The sequence below is a fragment of the Mchenga conophoros genome, linkage group LG11, assembly GCF_057382185.1.
Source record: "Mchenga conophoros isolate Kocher_MC1m ecotype Shallow Benthic linkage group LG11, M_conophoros_male_GT1.1, whole genome shotgun sequence".
In the NCBI taxonomy this organism is placed as follows: Eukaryota; Metazoa; Chordata; class Actinopteri; order Cichliformes; family Cichlidae; genus Mchenga; species Mchenga conophoros.
In genome coordinates this window covers 19977139-20002534 of record NC_140536.1, presented here as the reverse complement: position 1 = coordinate 20002534, position 25396 = coordinate 19977139, and the positions used below count along the sequence as shown (strand labels likewise).

Genomic DNA, 25396 nt, shown 5'->3' with positions numbered 1-25396 from the left:
CAAGTTGTATATTCATTGGGAATACAGTCCATAACAATGTTATGCCAGGATTTCTTAGTTGGGATTGCTGGCCTGCCCCAGAGGAGCAGGATATTCTTCCTGGCCGCAAAAGATAACAGCTGGAACAGTCTCTTGTATTTGCCTTTGATAACCAGATTGTCCATTACTCCCAATATAAGATGTGAGTAAAGTTGCCACCCCCCACCTTCTTTAAATCCAACAAAAGTGGCATAAAATGTTTGTGCTACGTTTGTGCTGGTTTGTGCTGCAATAAATTTCATTTGTGCTGCTATCATTTTAAAGATATTCAAGAAAATTTCTAGAGGTCATCAGACGTCAACCAGCTGACTGCAGGTTTCCCCGATCTTATAAACAGATGCTATCATTTAAAAAATATTAATAAAATAATGTCTTGATGCGTGCCACTGAAGGTGCTCAAGAACTTCTACTCCTGCACCATCGAGAGCGTCCTGACAGCAAACATTTGCACCTGGTTTGGGAACAGCACCAAGCAGGACAGACGAGATCTGCAAAGAGTGGTGCGCATCATTCAATCAGCGCTCCCTGACCTACTGTCCATCTACACCAAGCAGTGCAAGTCCAAAGCTAGGAAGATTATGATGGACCTCTCCCATCCCAACAATGGACTCTTCTCACTGTTGAGGTCTGGGAAGCGCTTCCGCTCCCTTAAGGCCAAAACAGAGAGAATGAGGAGGAGCTTCTTCCCCCAGGCTATTCGGGGCCTGAACCAAGTGTAGGACTGGACTCTCACACACATCACATCACCAGACTAACCACCACACATTTCCTATAATCCTATAATTCCTATAATTTATAATCTTTATAATCTCTTTCTGCTATTTGCACATTTTTTACTGTAAATTCTTAAGTTCATTTGTAAATTTTGTAGTAACCTGTAAATTGTAAATACTGTAAAACTTTTTTTTCTGTCATTTAATGGTCGGGCATTGTACAGCTACAAGCATTTCACCCCCATGTCATACTGTGTATGGTTGTGTGTGTGTGACAAATAAAATTTGAATTTGAATTTAATTATTCATACATCTTACCTACATCTAGACGTAGTGTTTTCAGTGGGAGAAACATTTCGTCACTCATCGACCTGACTTCTTCAGTCTCAGCTGACTGCAGGTTTCCCCAATCTTGTAAACAGTACATTTGCACAGTAAAGGAAACTAGCACCACTGAATGAACAATGGGCTGGGGGGTTAGTTCCATGATTGTTAGTATGCAAATTCTTATGACCATTGATCAACGACTGCTAATCAAAGACACAGATTCTCGAATGACTATGAGTACCATTCACAGAGAGTTGAGGAACTATGATGTGGGATAAACAGATGACCTGACAATGAACAAAGGAAGACAGAGGACTTAAATATACCGTGACACACTGGTTGTAACAACAATTTCTGAGCCATGTTTGTGGCTTGTTTCCTATACTGGCGCTAATCTTGTGATGTTTTATGATAAAAAAGTAATAGATAACTTATTTTGTTTTATAAAGTTTGAGTCCTCACACTGAGTATTTAGAGGCGTTCCCAATGTATTATTTAATAACAATCAGATTTTCTTGAAAAACAGCAGAAATTAACAGAACTAAACTAATTTTTCACAGCAGTGCGCAAACAGTAATTCTTGCTAGTTTAGGTTTATATTTACTTTTATGTCTATGTTTAGTTTTTTATGGTCGGGCATTGCACAGCAACAAGCACTTCACTGCATGTCGTACTATGTATGATTGTGTATGTGACAAATAAAATTTGAATAAATCTATGTTCTTCATGCAGCAACAACTTAACAAGAAGTAGTTTTTATTCCATCAATGTGGCATTTAGAGTTCAGAGGTGCGTTTAACAGTTTGTTTAAAAAGTCAAAATATATCAGCAGGTTATGACATGGAAAAGACAGTTTATTGATATTTACATTTACATGATCTGTGACACTTTGTTTATTATGTTGATTGTTTTCATGAATGGTATGTTCTGTCGCGGTGAGTTATGGGACAGCATTTTCTATTGTCTTTTCAAAAGGATGGTAAAGTGTATATGTTAAAGGAAGCAATCTTTCCAAGCAACGACGAACATTTCTTAATGAATTTAGAGATTTGGAACAGCTCTTATTATGGCTTCCAAGCAAAATGGACTATTGGAACACACCTATTTTTGAAGTCTTCCTTTGTCACAGCCTCCCTCATAGCTGCATGCTCTGCTGTTTTCTTTTTCATGTTTCCAGTTTTGCACCTGCCCTGTTCATGTTTTACTGTGAGATTTTAAATTTTGTTTCTATCTTCCATTTTTTCCATTTAGTTCCTAATTTCTACCAGACACACAGCTTTAGATGACAGGAGGTAAGGACAAGCTGAGAGAAAGTCATGCATTGCAGCAATTCAAATCCAGGCCTCTACATTAACCTTATGTCATATGGATCACCTGCTTTAACCAGTGAGCTAAACTGGTACTTATATCTAAGGTGGAGGCTTCAGCGTGATTTAATTTCATACACAGGATCCTGAAGCCTAACTCCATCATCAAAGGGTTACGGTAAAGTAAAAGGCTTTTTCCTATTTCTGTTTTCGTTTTTCCTATTTCCGTTGTATTATGTGTGCTTTTGCAGCATTTTTCTTATTGCTGGTGTTTTCTTAAGTTGCAGTCCGTTTGGCCTCTTGGGGCCACTGTAGTTTCCCCCTTACTGCGTCTTGCGTCCTCATTTATGTTATAGCATTATTTTACTTTCTTCATTCACTGTCATGTCTAGAGTTAAGCTCCCTCCTTTCTAACAGATGTGATCTTGATTCATTTCCTCCTCATTAAACTTCTCTTCTTGAGTGCTTGGATCAGCCTCCTATCTTAGTGTTTTGTTTTGTTTTTGTTTGTTTTTTTAACACCACTTGAGCTGTTTGACAAAAGACTTGTGCTCAGTGGATGATGCTAGAATTATTAGTAGAAGAAGTAGTAGTAAAGTCAATAGTCGTAGTATTATTCAGGTCAGTGGATGGTTGTTAAATTGGTGTTTATTGGTTTGTCTGCTTCAGAGGACATTGTACTGTTGTGGAGGGGGCTGGGATTACTGTTGGCTTGGGTGTGGTAAGGATGAAACTTGACTTAGGTGGTGTTCAGATGAGACATCCAGTCCATTTCACAGAAAACTATAGGAAACATGTTATGCACACAAAGAGCTAACAAGAACAGAATTTTTTTTTAAAAAAAGATCTAAAAAGGTGATCGCCAGTGTGAGTTGTTTTACATGGAGCTCTTCTGAGTCTTTTTCTGTTAGTTTTATCATTTTATGGGATCTGCACCTCCTTCTTAGGAGCAAATAAATAAATAAGATAGGAGCTGTATTAGTCCTTTTTTTACATTACAGTGATTTGGCACTTCTTTATAACAAAAAAAAGAAAAGAAATGCCTTGTAACTACAGGGATGCGCTGAGTCTGATTACATGGCGTCAGAAGAGAATGTTCCTTGCCACACTGGTTCACCTGACTGATTGTTATCTGAGTATGTTTGCAGACTGAGCCAGTCAGTTTATACAGGATGCCTTTGGCTGCTGGGCCACCGTGTTTTACTGGTGTCTTTGTTGTTTGAATAGCTTCCCATGTAACGCAGGAAACATTTTAATGTTGACGAAACAATACACAAAACCTCAGTTGACATCAAATACGCATCACCAGAACATGACATTCAAAGTTTTCCTTGACTTTAGCATCAAATGACAGCACCCAGGAGGACTATTCAGGGGCAGACCAGCAACTACACTTCTCTGAATTTTGCAGTTTGAGTGTAAAGAAGATGTGACCCTGATTAATGTCAGTATATTTGTGTATTTATGAGGTGCAGCATATATCTCATTCTTGAAATATTCATAAGAGTTATCTGTGATCTGCCTCAGCTATGACACTGGTGACTGGACATCAAAATCAATACAGTTCATCACTGGGTCAAAGTGACTGCCATAGATGTTGTCTATTTAGAGGAATAAATGTTGCAGATTCATTTTATATGTTATTAATGAAATAGTGTATCTGTGCACGATACAGTCTCCAGACCTCAACCCCATAGAAAATCTGTGGCGGGAGTTGAAAGTCCGTGTTGCTCGGCGACAGCCCAAAAACATCACTGCTCTTGAGAAGATCTGCATGGAGGAATGGGCCAAAATACCAGCTACTGTGTGTGCAAACCTGGTAAAGACCTATAGTAAACGTTTGACCTCTGTTATTGCCAACAAAGGTTATGTTACAAAGTATTGAGTTGTATTTTTGTTATTGACCAAATACTTATTTTCCACCCTGATTTACGAATAAATTCTTTACAAATCCTACCATGTGGATTCATGGATTTTTCTTTCACATTCTGTCTCTCACAGTTGAAGTGTACCTGTGGTGCAAATTACTGACCTCTGTCATCATTTTAGGTGGGGGAACTTGCACAATCGGTGGCTGACTAAATACTTTTTGCCCCACTGTATTTGTCTCTCAGAAACAGTTCATAACTCCCCTTCAACTCATTCATGTCGCCTAAAAGGTAAACCTGTTTCTCCATCAGCTGTTCAGCTCTGATGATTCAGTAAGGACATCTCCTGGTTTCATCTTCATGTTTCCCTCTCACCACATATCGAAACCAATATCATGACCAGCAGCTTTTACGGCTGTGGTTCCAGCAAACATCAGCTGACACTAGAAATTAATATTAAATACATTCTAACAACAGCTGATCAAGTTTAAAGGTGCTTCTGTTGTTTAACGCGACCTCCGCTAGTTTCCTCTTTCTGGCGCAAAGTGGGAGATAAATAAGCAAGAGAGACGGGACTTGCGGCAGAAACGCCGATCAGCATTTATTTCATACACAAAAGCCCACATGCCAAAATACTCATGATGACGGAGCATGACGTTTAAACCTTTCCTTGACTTGAATATCAAATAACATAACCCAGAGGGATTATTCACGGGCAGATCAGGAAACATAACCCTGATACACTTTAGTATATTTGTCTATTAGAAAGCTGTAGAGACATCTCCTTGAATCTCCTATTAATTCAGAATTTAGGGAAATTCCCAGTTACAGCTGCTGTCTATGCAGAGGAACAAACATATCAGGTATATTATTCTCTTTCTGGGGCAAAGTTTTCCCAAGGTTTTCCAGTCTAACACAGATTGCAGAAGGGGTTGGTCTAAGTAGTTTGCCGTGGTTATTTTTGCTGTGTCACTACCTAAACACACTGAATGACAGCATAAGCTTCCAGGAAGTCTGAAACACAAGGGACACAATAACAATGATATTTAGTTTCAGACGAACCAGCTCCAATCACTCCACCTAAACAATAGCCTTGTTACGGTGTGACGAAATCGGGGTCTTAAGTGTTTTTAAAAATGTTTACTCAACTATTTACCTCTGCAACACTATGCTGCACCTGGGAGTCAATTGTATTGCAATCAAATCAAATGTAAATATTTGGCACAAGGTTATAAAAGGCGAGTCATGCCTTAAAGCAGCCTGTTTTGTTAATATTAGTTTTAGTGCCACTCCCACCCCCACTGTTTCGAAACCATGTCAGCATACAAGCTGATATCTGCTCAGTCTTCTCAGAAACTGTGAGGTGCATTTCTGAAATATTCTCCATTTGTGCTTATGCTTCCAACATTTCTGAAAAAGAATTATCTTCTTGCATTCACAGTCACATCAGCAGTGAGAGACTGATACATGCAACTCAAGACAGAACAGAAAGAGAGACCAAAAGTACCAGGAAAACTTGCCTCGCTTAGCTAGAGCTACCGAGTGAAAACAAAGATAAATGTAGCTACTTTTTATAGAGTGGCAAATAATTTGAAAAGTAGTTTTCCAGACACATAAGAGATAAGATAAGATAAGATAGAACTTTATTAATCCCTCGGGTGGGTTCCTCTGGGAAATTCGATCATCATCATCATCATCATCATCAAATTAAACCTTATTTAGACTAACACCACCATAATCGGGCGATCGTGGCTCAAGAGTTGGGCGTTCGCCTTGTAATCGGAAGGTTGCCGGTTCGAGCCCCGGCTTGGACAGTCTTGGTCATTGTGTCCTTGGGCAAGACACTTCACCCGTTGCCTACTGGTGGTGGTCAGAGGGCCCGGTGGCGCCAGTGTCCGGCAGCCTTGCCTCTGTCAGTGCGCCCCAGGGTGGCTGTGGCTACAATGTAGCTTGCCATCACCAGTGTGTGAATGGGTGGATGACTGGATATGTAAAGTGATTTGGGGTCCTTAGGGACTAGTAAAGCGCTATATAAATACAGGCCATTTACCATTTTACCATTGAGGTCACCTGAGGTTAGGTGTACATGTAGGTTAGGTGGGAAGGGATGGTTTTTAATCTGCCAACGTCAACAGAATGTGTTAAATGTGATTTTTACCATTTGGTCCAAAATACTCACAAAGAGCTTTTCTTTCTAAATACCTCACCTCACATTATTCCAGTTTTATTTCATATGAGAATCATTTTAATGGTTTTTGTAGTCAGTGATTGCTTGGTTCATTTGTTAAAAGATTTTTTTTTTTAGTCATTTGGTTGTAACAACGTTTTACGAAGCATGGTTTGTCATGTGATGCTTTTGAATAAATAGGGAGTAATAGGCAAGCTTTATAAGATTGAAGCTGTTGCGTTTTGGATTTAAGCACACACTCACATAGAGATGATGCAAAGCAATATTTATTGAAAGACAAATACCAGATGTAAAGTGCTGAGTTTTACGCTTTTGAAAGAACAAACATTTTTTTCATAGGATTCTGAGGGCTGATTACATCACTTGACATTACCATTAAAACATGCAGATACAAGCTGTTATTGAAAGATCAGTGCACCAAACAAACAAAACACTGCTGCACTGTAGAAAATGGAGCATGCAGTTCCTCAATCACAGCTCAGTGGAGATGGATCTGGTGAAGAAACTGACGTGATCCTGTAAGTAGAAACCGTGATCTCACAGCCGTTTAGTCACATCCTTTGAAGAAATTCCCTGTGTGACGACATGACTCTGAGGCTCTGTCCATGATGTCCCTGTTTGATTAGAACAAAAGGAAGTAATTAGACAACACAATTTTGTTGTATTTCTCTATTTTAGTCTCTTTAAATTAAGTTGTTTGTTTTAAATACACTTTATGGACAAAAGACATGAAGCTGGGAAAAAGACATGCAATAATTGATCCTGGGACAGATTCAAACCCAGGCCTCTGCACTGGCCATATTGCACATGAATTACATGCTCTAAACAGTGAGCTAAATCTGCACACATGAGTTTTCAGTGTGATTAATTTCATACACAGAAATGGATCCTGATTCCTTTTATAAAGCCTAACCAGCATCTCACAGAGAATTCTCTACTTCCATCATCAAAGGATCAAATCAAGGAATATTGTGGGAACAATGGTGTTCAGTCTGTACAGCAAAGTTAAGGATGGAATGAAACAGAGCACTGAAGCTGTGCTGGTGACTAATGATGGTACTGTTTTACAGTACATTTACAATGAATGCACCACATATAAGTTTCAGTTATTTATCTGACCTGTGTGTGTTGTGCTTTCCAGAAACTTACCTCCAGTAACCAGTCTGGATAACACAAGCAATATCATCAGTTATGTCATCGTCAGTGAAGGCTGCAAGTAAAAAAATAATCAATTTTTAATATGCAATCATTTTTAAAAGCAACACTTAAATAAGTAATGTCAATTTCCTTCTGCAACAATGACTCACCTTTACAGGAGGCATGGCACATATTTTTGGATGGGCATAATCCCGAATCACAGAACTTCCTGTCAGACAGCTGGAAGAGTCCGTAAAGGCCTTTGGATTCATCCTCCTCCTCACTGTTTGTTTCATCCTCGTCTTCCATTTCGCTGTCATCACGCTCCTCCCCACTAAACTTGTTCTTCTCATGTCTACCTGAGTGAGCGGCCGCCTTTGTCTTTTTACACCACCTGTGCTGTTTGACCCAAAGGTGGAGTTCATTGCGATGATAGTTGAGTTAATAGGGTCAGTAGCAGTGGTATTGGTCAGGTCAGTGGATGTTGAATTGGTGTTTGGTGGTGTGACTGCTCCATTGGTCATTTTGTTGGCTCCTGTTGCGGCGGGGACTGTTGGCTTTGGTGTTGCAGGGATGCAGTTGCCAAACGACTTGACCAAGTCTGTGTTCAGATGAGACATCTTGTCCACTTCACAGATAACTGCAGCAAACAAGGAAGAAAGAAAAGATTAAAAAGGTGATAAGAGTCGTCTTCCATCAACCTCCAAAATACATAAAAAGACAACAGTGACAGAGACAAATGAGCTACCTTCAAAATGTGCCTTTGGTTTTACTTTAGGGACTATTGTTTTTCAGTCACTGGGACCATAAATCTTTATCTCATTGAATGCCAGATGAACAGACAAGTGAACAGACAAACTGGTCTAGGTTCTCCAGCATCCCTTCACAAGAGCGAAATGAACACTGAAGGAGCCTGAGAGAGACTGCTCTCTTTTATATGAAGCTCTTTGTAGTTATTTCTTAAAAGCACACTTTCATTTTGTGTTAATCTTGCATTTTTGTGTTCATTTTTGTTTTCCACATTACATGCTGCTATGCATGCACCATATTTAAGCTCACCTGTTGCCTCTTTCCCCCTGTCTCCCGGACAAGCAACGTGAGCTTCATATCAGTACTTTCTGTCGGAAAAGGTGAAAATGAAACGATTGTTGTGATGTCTTTTTAAATAAAATACATTTTCATTAAGTAAAAGAATTTTGCAAGACTTTGTTCTAAGGTCTATTTTTGTAAGAGAGGAGCTGAAAAATGGTTGCCCTTTCTTTATATGCAGAACCCATTCATTTGATTATAGTCTAAAGTGAAATCACTGGTTAAAAAACAATATTGACAGAAAAAGTACGGAAACAAATGTTTTTTTACATAATATGATGAAAACATTGCGATTATAAATGTAGCAAATACTTACCACGTTGGGCCACTTGATCGACTGCTAACTGAAAGAAATTGCTGTCTCTGTATGTTTGCAGATAGAGCCGGTGCATTTATATGTGATGGCTTTTAGCAGTGGACAAGCCTGTTTCACTGCTGCCTTTGTTGTATGGGGAGTTTCCCTTAATACACAGGAAATCTTTTAATGATGATGAAAGAACACACAAATGTGGTTTTGATTATTGTTATGCAATTGCTTATGGATTACATTATTTTACCTGGCCCATTTAGCATTAAATCATCCAACACCTGACTTTCACTGCTTTCATTGACTTGAACATCCCCATATGGAAAAGATATATATAAATCTTATAAAGTTTGTATCTGTCTTGTGTGAAACTTGTATGAAAAGCATACAAGAGTGAATACAGACATAAGATCCCTTGAAAAAATTATATAAATGAAAGTTGTATGTTTTGGACACTTACTAAAACAATATATGAAAGTAATGAGTAAATCATATAAGTTATTAATATTTCTTTTCCATATGGGTCAAGTCAACGCACCCAAAAGGATTATACAGGCACAGATGAGGGAGTAGACTTCACTGAAACTTTTGTGTTTGATGTATTTAGGAGGTGCAAAATGTTTCTCGGAACAGAGTGGAACAGATCTGAAGTCACAATGATGAAAGGTGTGATCACACCTTTTACTAAGATGACTTTTATTTGCACCCCCCATCCCCTCCCTACTGTTTCTAAACAGTCTAAGCATATAAGATGATATCTGTTAAATCTTCTCACAAATTTCTCACAAAGTGCAAACATTCCCCATTAGGACTTGTGCTTCCGAAATGTCTGGCTGTAATTATCTTCACATTAGGAGAAACATCTGTTAGTCAGACCTTAACTTCATCTGGTTCACTACCACTATTACCTTTTTCCCACTAGTTACTAGGTTCAACTTGATTTGGGGGTTTTCCATTAGGTGGTAGTACTTGGTAGCAAGTATGTTTTTAGTACCTGCTTGGCCAGGATTCCAAATGAGCCGAGTCAGACCAAAAATTTGACATCAAAAGATTCTATACCACAGTCTGACAAAAAGCTATAGACTAAGCAGCAGATATACTATCGCCTGAACATCCTCCATTGTTGTGTTGTGCTTGTGTTGCATACAAATGACATCATGGGACTTTAGGCCACATTGCTATAGTGACCCCAAGGACACTGAGTTGGTACTCGGTCATAATGACAAATGACTGAACAGGGGCGACTAGAGTGACTAGGTTCTAGTGGGAGTGAGGCATATGTGTAGAGGAGCTGCCTGAATCATATCTCCCGTGAAAGATTGATAGAGAAAACTCAAGACAGAAGAGAAACAGTGAGACCAAGAATAACAGCATTGCATTGTCTTAGTTAACTATAGTAGAACTACTAAAAGTGAGTGAGGATAAACATAGCTACTTTTTATAAAGTAGGTGTCACGGTCTGCGGGAGGCAGACCGAATGGAGAATGAGTGGAGGACTCAAGTGCGGACACTGACAAGGAGACGGAATTAACTTTAACGAAAAACTAGCCTTTATTTGGAGCTGATAAGAGAGCATACAAAAATTAAGCAAACAGGCTGAGACCAAGCTAAGAAAACTTGGAATAAACTATGACAAGACTAGAGAGACTGTGAAAGCTATGCATGCTGAAAATACTTTAAAATGTGAAGGGACACTATGAAGTCTAAAACTAGACATGGGGAGGGGAACACAGATGACACCACACTGAACACAGGAAGACGGAGGGCTTAAATACACCCACATATGAGGTGATCAGGGGAAGTGGAGACACATGAGGAAACAGCTGACTGGAATGAAAATAACGACGCCATAGTGGAAGTGAAAACTAAGTACATGGAAACAAGACTTCCAAAATAAACAGGAAACAGTAAGAGACACAGACATGACATAAATTTAACAAGTACCACAGAGACATAAAACATGACAGGTAGACATGAAGCTGGGAGACTTAGAACAGAGGAGAAGACACAAAAGGATCTGCAAAACAAAGGACTAACACAGCACTCCAGGCATCGGAACACTTAATAAGATAAACAAAACTCAAACCAGAACACGAATTACAAAAAAAATACAGTAATACTAAAACACTGGGTCACAGGACCCAGTACCGTGACATCGGGGGACGCTTTTGGCGTTTTCATATAATGGCGTTCTAAGGTAGCTGGGATAGGCTTCACTCCACCCACGACCCTGGTAAGTGGAAGACAACGCATAGATAAATGATAAGGACTATTTTACTTTTCCTAGACATGAGAAAAATCAAATATCTTCAGCTCTTGATGATCAGCTTAATGATAACATCTAATGACCAAAAGAATTGCACGGGCGGTTGTTGCTGCACTGTATACACTATTTTCCTCTTTATGATGAGTTTTGCCAGCTTGTCAGAAATTATATACCCCCCCCCAATGTTTTAAATGGTTCACTAATTTTAACTGGAAAATGATCTTCAATTACAACATTATTATTATTATTATTTATATGCAGAGGAATCATGAAGGAACAGAGACTCTTCCTTCTCTTTTTCATTATTATCACAAAAAAAGAAGAACACAAAGGGAAAGTAAAGTAAGAATGCACTAAAAGAAAGTGAACATTTTAAAACTTAAACAAAGATGCTGATGATTTAATTCCCCAAAATTATGAGGAAGAAACACCTGAAAGGTTTGTTGTTCAATCCCTGGTTGCTGAAGTGTTCATGCCAAGGTATCCTTAAGCAAGATAGGGCTTTGGAGTTGACGTCACGCCGCAGTGCATTGTGGGATCGCGGCGCCATGCCAGTAGGCCAGAAAGCAAAACAAGCACACAGTGTTAGAGTGTTGGAATCGGGACTGCCAGAACCATGCTCAAAATCAGCGCAAAAGACAAAGGGCTGTATCGCGACCGATTGCGCCCAGACGCCAAGAGACGGTACTTTGAAAAAATTGCATGCATCGGTAATGTGGACCCGTATGAAATAAGGAAGTGGAGTGGAAACCCAGATGACCTACCGCCTTTGTCCTATCCCGATATCTTTGCATACCTTGTCTGTGGAGTCAGCGCATACACAGCAAACCAGTTTAAGAATTATACATCCCTGGAGGCCCACATCCAATTCACAAATGGCTGGGTGCAAGATTTGTCCATCTTTAAGCCTCCACGCTGTGAGTACGTTGTCGTTAAGACATAGGTAAGTCGGTTTGAACTTGATAACTTTCTAAACAACTTCCTTGTTACAGTTTTTGATTTGCACGTGCAACGTGCTGCTCTAAATAGCCTGTAATGTTTCATTTTGTGGTTCAAGATTGATGCCAGCTGTGTGTTGCCATGTAAATAGTTTGCATTTCATTTTTATGTACTTGCTAAGTACATGTGAACAGATCAAGAATAAAAAACAAACAAACAAATATACTATTCTTTTCTGTTTTATTGAAACTACTTCACACAAAGTACAATTATTTACAATGAACTACACATGCAACACAACAGCTTTATGAATAGTCAACAAGAGCAAGTTTCATTTGGCCCTGGTTTGACAACCACACTGGGGCACATATTCACCAAAACACAGCAAACCTTAACAATCTTATCGAGCAGTGTTGTGTTTATTTCTGCTCTGCCCTGTTCATTGCACACACAATACTTCGTCTGCCCTTTAGCTTCCGTGATGCTGTCTGTCCGCTCCCCACTTCTGTCAGATCTTCATCAATCACTTCTGCACAGGGCACACCTTCAGACTCTGCAGCTGCATAACAAAAGCCTGTAAGATAAAATTAGTGCATACACATAAGGTAAATGTACACCAATATTCCAATGACAGGTGTGTGATTCATCTGGAAGTTATGTGCGGATTAGTGTACAGTGATAGCAATTTAGTATGTTTTTAGAGCTCAAACCAACAAAAAGCTGGGGATTGCACAGAACTCGATATCCGCTCGTCTCACTGCTGCAATGCAAGCCTGACGTCTTTGTTTAGTAATATCGGATACATGGGATCCCTTACGTTGCCTCCAGGATGGAAAACGATGAAAAGAGAGCCCATTATCCAGCTTCTTGCCTTCACGATCGTGTGATCTAACGTTGCAACTGACAACACAACACGTACGAACCATAGCTGAAGCTGTATCCTGTGTCTGGCCTACTGTCATGGCGGAAGGGGGCGTGGCCCACCTCCCGTGACATCACGCTCCAAAGCCCTATATTGAATGCTGATAAGTACGTGAATGCCAGATAGAAAGTACTTAGGGAAAAAGTCACTATATGACAGTGTGTGGGAATGAGTGAATTATACTTGAGTGCTCAGTCAAAGTAGAAAAGGATTTTAAAAGAACTAGACTATTATAATTACTACTATAAGGTCCAAAGTGGAATATCTCATTCAGAAAGGTCACCTGAGGCAAAGTGTAAATAGGAGCTGAAACACATGGAAAGAGGTCCTTTATAATCTGCCAACTTCAAGGACAAACAGGAAAAAAGGAATATATGTGTTAACAGTAAGTCTTAACATTTGGTCCTGAGGTTTTACTGTATAAATATCTCAGTTTAATCCATTTTTATTTCATATGAGAATAATTTTAATGGTTTGCACAGTAGCCAATTGCTTGGTTTATTTCTGATTAATGAAATACCTTTAAGTCTCCTGGTTGGAGCAAAATTTTATCTCTCATGCTTTCAGGGTTATTTTTCGTATGGTGGTGCACATGTCGTGGTGTTAAATAAACGTGAAGCAACAGGTAGTCTTCATGAGATTGAAGCAGTTTTGTCATTACTATTAAAAGTACTATAAATATATAATAACACAAACACAAAGATGCTGCAAGTCAATATTTATTGAAAGAAAAGAAATAGATGTAAAGCGTTGAGTTTTAGACTTTTGAAAAAGTAATCATTACTTTGTAGGAATTTGAGGGCTGATTAGGTCTATTGGCATTACTATTAAAACATACAGGTACAAAGCAACGGTTACTGAATGATCCACCAACCAAACAAACAAACAAACAAAAAATGCTGTTTGGTTGGTAATGGAGCATGCGGTTCCTCAATCACAGCTCACGGAAGGTGGATCTCATTAGGAAATTGTAGCAACCAAGATCTCACAGCCATTTAGTCACATTCCTCAAAGAAATCCCTGGTGCGACGACATGACTTCGAGGCACTTTTCATGATCTCCCTGTTTGATTAAAACAAAAGGCAGTTATTAGGCAACACAATAATGGTGTTCAATCCTTGCAGCAGTGTCAAAGACTAAATGCTTTGGAGACGTGATTATGGCCCAACACCTTACTGAATTTTTTAGCTGTTTTTCAGTATATGGATATTATGAATAAATCAGCAAATTAATGTATCACACAATAATATGACATTTTTTCAAAGCTTTGGTTATTTATCTGACCTATTTGTGTTGTGCTTTCCAGAAACTTACTTCCAGTAACCAGTCTTGACAACACAAGCAATATCATCAGTTATGTCATCATCAGTAAAAGCTGCAAGGAAAAAAGAAACCATTTTTAATATACACAATAAAAAAGCAACATTTAAACAGTAAATCTGTGTTTGCTTGTTTGCAAGGACTCACCTGTGCAGGAGGCATGGCACATACTTTTGGATGGACATAATCCCGAATCACAGAACTCTCTGTCAGACAGCTGAAAGAGCCCGTAAAGGTTTTTGGATTCGTCATCGTCCTCACTGCTCGTTTCATCCTCGTCTTCCATTTCACTGTCATCCTTGTGCTCCTCTTCACTAAACTTTTTCCCCTTCTCACTGTGTGAATCAGCATCACGCCTTCGTCTTTTCACGCCACTTGTGCTGTTTGACACAAAGGTTGTGTTCCCTGAGCTGATGGTGGAGTTGACAGTAGTTATAGTGTTAGTAGTAGCAGTAGTGGTGCTGGTCAGGTCTATGGTTGTTGAATTGGTGTTTGTCACTGTGGCTGCTCCAGTGATCGTATTGTTGCCTCCGCTTGTGGAGGGGGTTGTGACCACCGCTGGGTTTGGTGCGGTAGGGATGCACTTGCCAAATGACTTGACTAACTTGGTGTTCAGATCAGACCTCCTTTGTACTTCACAGATAACTGCAACAAACCATTCATGTCCACAAACAAGGACAAGAAAGTTTTACTTTGGTGGCTACTTTTTCAGTTATTATCCTCTGTGTTGTAGAAAAATTTCACTTTACAATTACATTATTGATGCAGTTGATAAAGACATTTAAATAGAAAAATTGCATGTTGCTAATATTACTTCACAAAGTATTTGCAGCTAAGATAAAGCTTTATTACTGATTCTGTATTTGCATGTTTAAAGTAAACAGTAAGTAATGTCATCAGATATATCAAATGCAATTAATGTTTTCCTCAAATATAGAAGAAGAATCAAGCAGCAGTCAACTTAAATAATTTTGTACCGCTAAGGTACAGCTTTGATCCTGATTTTCATGAGCACCAAAGTGATTTGTACTTTGACTCTGAAGGTTATGAAGATTCTTTGCTAAGTACCCAAAGCACATTTGAGCTCACCTGTTGCCAACGTTCTTTCCTTCAGTCTCCTGGGCAGATCAAGCATTTCACCGAGCTTTTCTCTGAGCTCGCATTTGGAAACGATCCGGCTCTCAGAAAAACTGGGCAGCAGAACTGCCACAGCCACCACAACAAGCAACTCGAGTTTCATGTCAGCAGTTTCTGAGGGAAAAAAGTGAAAATTACCTCCGCTTTGTATTTGTAGGTCTACAACAACAAAAAATGGTTAAAAAAATAACAACACTATAGCAAGTGAGGGAACAAACTGAAGTTTGTTTGTTTTTTTTACATAATACGAAAACAAATTATAATGACTAAAAAACGTTTTAAAATTAAATAAAAATTTACTTACCACTTTGGTTGACCAGTTTGCCTTTTCACTGCGAGAATTTTCCCCCACCTGTGTATGTTTACAGACAGAGCCTGTGGGTTTATATATGATGCTAGGACCAGTGGGCCAGCCTGTTTTACTGCTGCGTTTGTTGTTTGGGGAGTTTCGCTTGGGAAAGGAAAATTTTTAACGCTGTCCAAACAATACACAAAAGCCCTCATGACATTAAATACTTATCACCTGAACATGACATTCAGATCTTTCATTGGCTTTAACAACATGTGACTGCATCTACGAGGAGTAACCATACTAGGAATAGACTTCTCTAAATGCTGAATATTCACAAGAGTGGAAGAGGTCTGAGGTCACAGTGATCGTGATCACTGGACACCAAAGTCAAACCAATTCATCTCTCTGTCTGCGTGACTGTTGCAGCCAAATTTGAAGTTTGAAATTTGACTTCAGTCACAGCTGTCGTGTAAGGGTAAGTCTTAGCATTTGGTAAGAAGTTAAGCTAAAACGATCAGCTCACATTATTCAAATTTTTATTTCATATGAGAATCATTTTAATGGTTTGAATAGCCAATAAAAGATTTTATTACTCTCCTTTTCTGAGTAATGCTTTGTAGGTTCTGCTTCTCATACTGGCACTCTCGTCTCGTGTGGTCTTTTGAACAAATAAGTAATAGATAAATTGAGTTTTGGCATGGCAATGAAAACATATGCAAGCATGCCACTTAAATATAGAAAACACTGTTTCATGATGTTTAGCAGGTAATGGACCCTGTGGTTCTTTGATCACAGTGTAGCAGAGATGGACTAAATGAGGAAATTATTGTGATCTTGCAAGTAGAAACTGATCTTGCAGTCATTTAGTTGCATTCTTGTGGCAACCTGACTCTGAGGTACCGCACAATCTGCCTGTTTGATTAGAGAAAGTTATATTTCACTATTTTAGTTCCTGTTATACTAAATCCATTGTATTGGATTCAGTGCCAGCACTTATGTGTACCTTCCTTGGAACGAATGTGATGTCACAATGACACTGGCACACAAAAATCAAATAAATCAGCAGGTGATCCAGGTGATTGATATATGCATTTTTTTTCCTTTTTTTTCCCTGCTCATTCTGTTGGTTTTTGTCTTTTGCCCTTCTCCCCCGTCCCTCTTCTCAGCTGTTTCTCTTTCCCTCTTTCTTTCTCCCCTTCTTTCCCCCAGTCAAGTCTGTCCCGTATTCAGTAAGTGAAAATAAAATAAATAATAAAAGGTGAATCAAATGGACCATTACGGCAAGGCTGGGATGGTCAATTTGGTAAAGTAAATCCGTTGGGCATCTTTCTTTGCCTTTAGACAATAATTCTGATGGCAAAAGAGCCAAACGGGACAGGCAAAAAAAAAAAAAATCAAATAAATCCAATCAGTAACTATAAATGACATGTTGCAAGAAATTTCCAATCACAGCTGATGGATATGGAGAGGAGCAAATATGTGAGTTATTTTATTCTGTGTCTGGGGCAAAGTTTGCTCATATTTGTCCAGCACTGACTCAGTTGGCAGAAGGGTAAAACTCAATAGTTTGTCATGATTATTTTTGCTGTGTCACTGTTTAAGCACATTGAATGGCATTACACATTTCCAGATACCCTGGAACACAAGGTAGACAAAACAATGATCTTTAGTTTCAGAAGAACCAGTTTAAATTACTCAATGTCCACTTAAAGAATAGCCTAGTCACTGTATCATGACAAGAGGGGCTTAAATGTCTTTAAAAATGTTTACTCGCTGACTTACCTGCACTCCACACAAAATGTAAAGTTATTTTATTATTTATATAGGCTTACAGTATTTAACTATAAATGAGATGTTAACCTGATTAATGTCATTGTATTTGAGTATTTGAGAATTGCAGAATGTATCTTCTTCTTGAAATATTCATAAGAGTGGAACAGATTTGAGTGACTCTGATTACTCAAAGCCAAAAAAATACCCATACTGGTGCTCTTCTCATGTGATGTTTTTGAACAAAGAAGTAATAGTTAGATTGAGTTTCGGCATGCCACTCAAATATAGAAAACGTTTTTTTTTTTCATGATGTTTAGCAGGTAATGGACTGTGTGGTTCTTAGATTACAGTTCAGCGGAGATGGACTTAATGAAAAAATTGTTGTGATCTTGTGACTGATCTCTCAGCCGTTTAGTTCCATTCCTGCGGCGACTTGAGTCTGAGGCACTCCTCACGATCTGCCTGTTTCATTAGAGAAAGTTATGTGTATTGAAGTATCAAGTTTCAAGCTTTGTTGTCATGTACAGATAAACAGTGTAGCCACATTTACCTGTAATGAAATTCTTGGGCTCGTAAATTACATGTTTCCAGGTAGCCTGGAACACAAGGCAGATGATAACAATGGTCTTTAGTTTCAGAAGAACCAGTTTAAATTACTCAGTGTTCACTTAAAGAATAGCCTAGTCATTGTGTGACGACAAGAGGGGCTAACTTACCTACACTCCGCACAAAATGTAAAATTATTTATATAGTCTTACAGTGAGATCATCTACAAACAGGAGTGCATGGACTGTAAAAAACAACAACAACAACAAAAATAATGCTAATATAAAATCCAAATACAGTGAAAATAATTTATAGCACATAAGACTTTATTTTACTGCAGTCAAATAAATTCAAAATTCTTGGAACAAGGATATAGAGAGTAATTTGTACTTTTAAAGCAGTGAGACCAAAAAACAGTAAAACATGCTCAGTTAGCTAGAGCTACTGAAGAGAAGCAAGGACAAACATATGTACTTTTTATGAAGGGGCTGCTAATTGTAAATGCAAGTTTCAAACAGCTAAATAATGTCAAAAAGTACACAAACATCCATCTGCTTGTGCTTGGCAAATTGATATTTGATAAACTGGAAGTTTAAATCTTACATGAAATGTCCTTAAGGTCATATGCTATCGTGGACTTTAACAGTTGATGTTGTGAAATGTCTTTAAACTTCAAATCAATGCTGTCCAGAGTTATAGTAAACTATAACGCTATATATAATGGTATAGTTTACTAAATTAATAACTCAAACTAAATGCAAATAAGTGAAATTACATTTTAGTTGATTGAAATTAAAAAATCAAAATAGACTTTAAAATATGTAAACTAACTGAAACGATTTTGTAAAAGTGGTAAACAGATACGATTATTAGTTTCTGTATTTTTTTTTCTGAAACTTACTAAATAAAAACAAAAGTAAAAACTAGAAAATACAAACTATAATCTGTATGACACCTCTGGCACTATGGTGGCTGAAATGCTCCAGCTGATAAGGTCCACTTTCCCTTTGCCATCGAACTTTGTGTGGCATAGATCCAAAAAACAAGCTCTAGTCTAAAATGTCCCCATCATTAAGCTATTTAAATCAAAACTTTCAAAAGGGCTTTTTTAATACCTATTCTGCTCTTGATGATCAGCTTCATGATAAAATCAAACTATCACATGACTGCAGGAATCTGGTAGCAACCAACAAAATTGCAAGGCAGCACTCTATACCTTTTTGTGACGGGTTTCACTAGTGACTTACCAGCTTCTTCTAATAGCTCAGCTCTTTTGGCTCCCAGGTGGCTCTTCAGATTTTTTGTTTCTTAAATTAATTCATTACCAAAAATTAAATTAAAACTTAAAAGTAAAACTATGTGTAAAATGAGTGAATAGTATACAAAACAGACATTATATCAGATGTTTACTATTTATATGATCATAAAAAATAAATTTTGAAGTACAAAAACAAGCACACATCTGAATTTGACAAAAAGATCCATGTATACTTAATATTTATTAACCTTTAACTGTTTTACTAGAGTGAAACAGGACAGCTTATCACAAAATAAAATCTAACATAAGAAAAGCCAAGTCCCTCAGCTTTAAGCGGTTGATCCCGTTTATTCTCTCTGTCTTTGACTGCCCTGTTTTGGAGAGGATTCTCTCTCAGGGGGTTGAAATTTTACTGTCGTCAGTCATCTTCTCAAGTTTCCAGAATGTTTTCTTTGTATCAGATGTTCTCACTCTCTCTCATTTACACGTACAAAGAAGCACAAGGGAGGGAAATGAGCGTGTGGTGTGTCTGTAACCTCCCCTCCTTCCCTTCTGCTCAGTACAGGCCAATGACTGTTTGGTGCGAACACTCAGACGTCATCACACATCATGCAGTTGACCAATCATGTATGACCTGAATAGGAAAAAAAAGAGAGAGAGGAAGAAAAAAAAAGAAAAGTGTCTCAGGCTCCCAGGCAGGAACTGATTCTCGTTATTCACTTCAAAGAGTCATCTCTGAAAGTCGCTTCATTCACACCTGACACTTCACTACGGGTCAGGAAATATACATTTTTAAATATAAATATTGTAAGTGTCCTACATGTGGTGGTGTCGTTCCAAGATTGCTGGGTTGTATGTGTCACGGTGTAGGAGAAGAGGACCCAAACGCTGGATTCAGAAGCAAAACCATGTGCCTCATATATGAAAACTAAAAGTAAAAACTTCATTATTACTTTTTATGTCATTTTAAGCAGTGCATAAGTAAATGTAACTAGTTTATAACTAAAAAAAAAATCCCTATCTTACTCTCAATCAAGCTCAAGTCAATATGCTTATGAACAAAAATAAACACCAGAAAACAGTGCAGGGCATAGGCCCATGTGAGCTTTTAATGATGCAGTCAGGTCAAACTCTACAAGGCATCGGGATACAATGATTGTGCTTAAAAAACCTACAACTGCACTGTATAAATGTGTGAATGGACTTGCTCAAGCAAGGCAGAAAAGCCTCATGTAGACATTGCCCCACCGCACCATCATCTGAACTATCGAGGTCAGCTGAAGTTGTAAATGTGCTTTTTAAATGTCCAGGAAGGGATTGTTTTTAATCTGTCATCTTCAAGGGAAAACAGAAAAGTATATGTATATGTTATGGAGCTTCCCCCAGAATTAAATTTCAATGCATTTTATCTAAGATTACAGTGTGATTGCACATTGGTTAGAGGTAGAGTGTCTACTTTCCAAGTTCAAGTGTCTACTAGTATCATCTATTAATTGAAAAGTTGGTGGTCCCTGGTTGCTGTAGTCTGCAACCAGGGACCACCATTCATTATCTTGCCCAAGTATCCTTGGGCAAGATAATGAATGAACATAGAAAAAAGTGGACATAGATTTGAGCGCTTAGGCAGAGTTACAAAGCATTATAAAGGAACTAGTCCATTTAACATCTTTACGGGGGCCAATGTGGGAAACCTCATTAAGACATCATGTGAATTACTGAGGCCACCTGAGCAAAGCGTAAGAGAAAGTTGAAAGTTAATTAGTTGGTCAGCAGTTGTACAGTATATATACTGGGAATACAGCCAAATATTGTACCACACAGTCATGTAAAATTTATTTAAGCTTTTGGTTTAAGTTAATGAATTGTGAAATAAAAAGTGTCATATAGGCTTTTACAAGTCAACAAGTGCAAAAAAAAAATAACATAAAAGCCTCTGGAATTAATAATAGTACAGAAATAATGCCTCATCTGCATAAGAAAAATTACCAGCACTGTGTCAGCACGAGAGAAATTTATTTTGCAGTTCATCTGAAAAGATGCAGTTGCGCTTTGGGATCTTTTAAACATCATTAGGCGTATTGCTGCACGCTGTCTGTCCCATCTGTGAGTGCAGAACAAGCAACAAAGCAGCAGCTCGGGGATGACGTCAAACACATGGGTCCTCTGTAGGCCTATAGGAAAACCCAGACATTTTTATCAATCTCGAAAATCCCCCCAGACGCCCCGGACAGAATGTGAAAAGAGGACATGTCCGGGGAAAAGAGGATGGCTGGTCAGCCTAAGTTAGTCAAGAAGTAAGAAGTGTTTGTGAACTAAAAATCCAGAATGTGGGATACTGTTTGTCAGGATTTGGACAGCCCAGTGTGTGCTCCCGATGCAGGGGAAACTAATTCTGCCGGGGAGACCTACCTTTGCACTTGTGCAGGCGAAGCCAATAGAAAGATATGCTTCATCCTATTTCTAGTATTTGGCTTGGAAGGAAGCTGGTTTGGAAACATATTCGTCGATGCTTTATCTTCTGCTTTGAGTTTATGTGGGAGCCCCGTCAAAAACCTGTCCATTATGTTAGCAGTGTCCACGTGTTTTTTTTTTTTTGGTTTTTTTTGGTGGGTTTTTTTGTTTTGTTTTTTGTATTCATACCATTTGCCATACCTCATCTGTGCAGGAGGTATGGCAAATGTTTGGATGGGCAATAACCGTCCAAACTAACTGGACATCATGAACATCAGTTCATGGGTTAAATTTTCTTTGCTTAAATTTCGTACTTCAAACAAGATACATTAAAGCTTAAAATGTATAGGGATTAATGCCTTTTTAAGTGGTGGGATTCTTTTTTGCATTCACATGGAATTCTTTCATATTTAGTTTTCATTTCCCCCCATTCATTTTCTTCTACAATAAAGTAACTGATTAACAAACAGTGACATGACAATTAAAGGAACTCAATGATTTGTTCAGATAATAAAACAAACACACAGTAGCCATAATCAAAATAGTTATGAGATTCTTTCCTGCAGTGTTGGTCCACTAGATGAACTATTAAGTGTAGGAAATTTCCCCCCGTGTATGTTTGCAGACAGATCCTTGAGTTAATAGATAATATATTTGACCCCTGACCAGCGTGTTTTCTGCTGCCTTTGTTGTGTGGGGAGTTTCCCTTGAAAAACCGGAAAATCTTTAGTGTTGACGAAACACTACACTTAAGTCCACATGACATAAAATACTTCTCACCTGAACATGACGTTCAAACCTTTCATTGACTTAAGTAAGATATGACAGCAGCTATTTGACTGTAAAGGAGTTGTGACTCTGATAAATCGGGGTATTATTGTGTTTTGGGGAGTTGCTGAGTGTATCTCCTTTTTTGAAAATGAAAATTCACACACAGATCTGAGATCATGATAATGATCATTACATTCCAAAGTCAAGCCAGCTCTTCCTCCGGACCACGAGACTGTTGAAGCCAAATTTAAAAAAAAAAAAAATCCCTGAGCAACAAGTGTATCAAGTAGGTTTTTCTCTGACTGAGGTAAAGGTATCTCATATTTGTCTAGCACTTACTCAAATTGCAGAAGGGGCACGGCTAGAGAGTTTCACATGGTTATCTTTGCTGTGTCACTTTTTAAACGCATTGAATGACATCAGAAGTTTCCAGGAAGTCTGACGATGAGGGACACAATAACAATGATCTTTAGTTTCAGAAGAACCAGTTTTAGATGACATAATGTTCACTTAGAGAACATCCTAGTCATGGTGTAACAAAAAGATGGGGTTAGGGTGGGTTATTCTACAAATAGAAGTGCATGAATAGAACTTAATGACATGGTAACTGAAACAAAACATACAATGAAAACAATTTAAAGCATATGAGAGTCCATTTTACTGCAGTCAGATAATTTTTGAATATGTAGCACAGGACTGGATAAAGTGTTGGGGTTGTTACTCAAAGAAAGTAACCTATTACACATTCCTTGTTACTTTTCTTAAAAGTGTAGATCTCTCCATAATTTTCCTCCTCCTGAAGATCATCACACACCTGCAGCTGATCAAGCCTCGCCAGAGGAGCTACTTAGGAGTGTGGTGGAGCTCTCTTCGACGCTTGATCATTATGTGACTACCCGTCAGTGTTTTCAACATATCAGTAAGCGTAAGCTTGCTGCAGTTGGAAAGTGTCTAACGTCCGCCTCTGTTATTTCCCAGGAAGAGCCTGGAAATGAGAGTGCAGCAAGCACGGGGTGCATGGAAACTTGGAAGCGAGGACACAGGGCACAGACACTGGGAGGAAGACACGGCACAGGGATTTATTGTTGTGTATTATTTACGTTACTGTACATAAACGCACTGCTTACATTGAAGGGTCCTGCATTTGGGCCCTTCTCCCAGCGCAGCTGTGACAGTTTTCTACATTCCACAGGACCTCAACTCCCAAAGTATTTTCTATCTTTCTCTCACACTCCTAAAAGTACAGTGACCTGATACAACTTGAAAACATTCAAAATGCTGCTAAAAAATATTTTCCCCCTTCATTAATTTTTGTCACATTTACATGTTTTTAGATCTGGTTCCTGTCCCACACAGCAATGAATGTATTTGAAAGCAAATCTGGATTCTTGGCTCATGGTGCTTAGACATGCAGACTACAGCAGCCAGGGATTGAACTACAAACCTTTCAATTGGTAAATGACCTGCAACAGCCACTCCACACAGGCTGCTTCATGCATTTATAGACATTTTCACAATTCAAGTAACTTGCTACCAGTTCAGTTTTTTAAATTCCTTGGAATTTCAGACTTTCTGAAACTAAACAAGTTAAAAACAGATATCTGGAAGTTATTTTCTCTATAACTAGCCATATCAATCCTATAACAATGATGGTGTTGCTGCTATTCTTGTAACTCTTTCTGAGCTGACCTGAACTACCAGTGTCACTGAAGAAAAAAAAAAAAAAAAACTAAAAAAAAACCCCAAAAATCTTTTATTTAGCTGCTAATACAACACCTCTAATACAACACCTCTCACTTTATTTCTCACAATCTCGCCTGATGATGTCTGGTGAGCAGCACTCTAGTTAAACATTGAATCTACACTAGTCTCAAACTCTTCTCTCCCGGCTTTGTTTGTTTTCTGTAACTTTATTCCTCTACATCTCTGTGACAAATGAATTTTCTGAAAATCTCTGAAAATTCTAAATCAAATCAAAACACAAATGTTTCTGTTCACTCCACATTAACAAACAACAATCTTTTTTCGCCAGCACTGAATTTTTCTAGACTGGACAAAGAGGGAATTGCATCCCATTATCCCAACTGTTTTATCAGTGACTGCTTTGGTTCCTTTTCTCAGCTTCAAATCAAGTCACATTTTTTCCATCACCTTAAAATCAGACCCTTTTTAAAGGGGTGCATCCCTGAATCCACTGTTAAGCCCAACAGTCATTTCAGTGCAACTAAATGCTAAATATTTAGTTTCTCAGTTTGTTAAAGGTTTCGCTACTCCAACTAATGAGTTACTAGTGAGTTTTGTAATTAAAGATGAAACTCGGGAAGAGAGCCCGTTTAGTGTCCAACGGTGTTCTGTCAGGACTTGTCTCGCAGAGGCTCAATCAGTTCAAGACAATGTAACAAAATATTTGGCACTGTAAGCCACAGTATTTTGCTGCATCTTTCACACTAATGGATGTTATGGACATTGACAAACTGATATTAGAGTGTATTCATATTACAGGACGGTACAGTATTGTTAGGTTTGAAAGCCTCATGTCTTCCCTCCAAACATACCTCTTGTCATTGTGGCCAAATAGCTGAATCTTTGTCTCCTCTGACCATTAAAATTTTTCCAGAAGGTATTTGGCTTGCCCATGCGACCTGCTGCAAATTTAAGTTGAGCTTTAGTTGAAGGTGTTTGGAGTGGGGGTTCTTTCTTGGTTGGCACCGTCTGAATCCATGATGATGTACAGTTCAGATTACTG

The 25396-nt window shown here is 38.4% G+C and overlaps 2 protein-coding genes and 1 pseudogene across 3 annotated transcripts in view; all 3 read right to left on the bottom strand.

The window, feature by feature from the left end:
- Positions 1-25396, bottom strand: part of LOC146563968 (B-cell receptor CD22-like) — a 68485-nt gene that overhangs the window by 16542 nt on the left and 26547 nt on the right. Inside the window, exon 9 of the mRNA XM_085291374.1 lies at positions 12723-12739. Within this exon, the coding sequence (XP_085147500.1) occupies positions 12723-12739 (17 nt within the window). The remainder of the gene's footprint in view (positions 1-12722; positions 12740-25396) is intronic.
- On the bottom strand, positions 6922-9060 carry LOC146563970 (uncharacterized; annotated as a pseudogene). Its single transcript, XR_014894328.1, has 5 exons — positions 8985-9060; positions 8639-8680; positions 7750-8219; positions 7592-7652; positions 6922-7056 (listed from the first exon to the last, which is right to left on the bottom strand). The product of XR_014894328.1 is annotated as an uncharacterized LOC146563970 (transcript).
- LOC146563969 (uncharacterized) lies at positions 13813-16000 on the bottom strand. The gene is made up of 5 exons (XM_085291388.1): positions 15864-16000; positions 15512-15673; positions 14570-15067; positions 14417-14477; positions 13813-14164 (listed from the first exon to the last, which is right to left on the bottom strand). Exons 2-5 carry the CDS (start codon positions 15660-15662, stop codon positions 14098-14100), a joined length of 777 nt encoding a protein of 258 aa, XP_085147514.1. The 5' UTR covers positions 15663-15673; positions 15864-16000; the 3' UTR covers positions 13813-14097.

Bases quoted from the DNA above. Each gene is read 5' to 3' on its own strand.
- LOC146563969 (XM_085291388.1), bottom strand. From the start codon at position 15,662: ATGAAACTCGAGTTGCTTGTTGTGGTGGCTGTGGCAGTTCTGCTGCCC. The intron at 15,068-15,511 runs GTGAGCTCAAAT...GGTTTGTTGCAG, and splicing joins GGAAAGAACGTTGGCAACAG to TTATCTGTGAAGTACAAAGG. The intron at 14,165-14,416 runs GTAAGTTTCTGG...TTAATCAAACAG, and splicing joins GTCAAGACTGGTTACTGGAA to GGAGATCATGAAAAGTGCCT.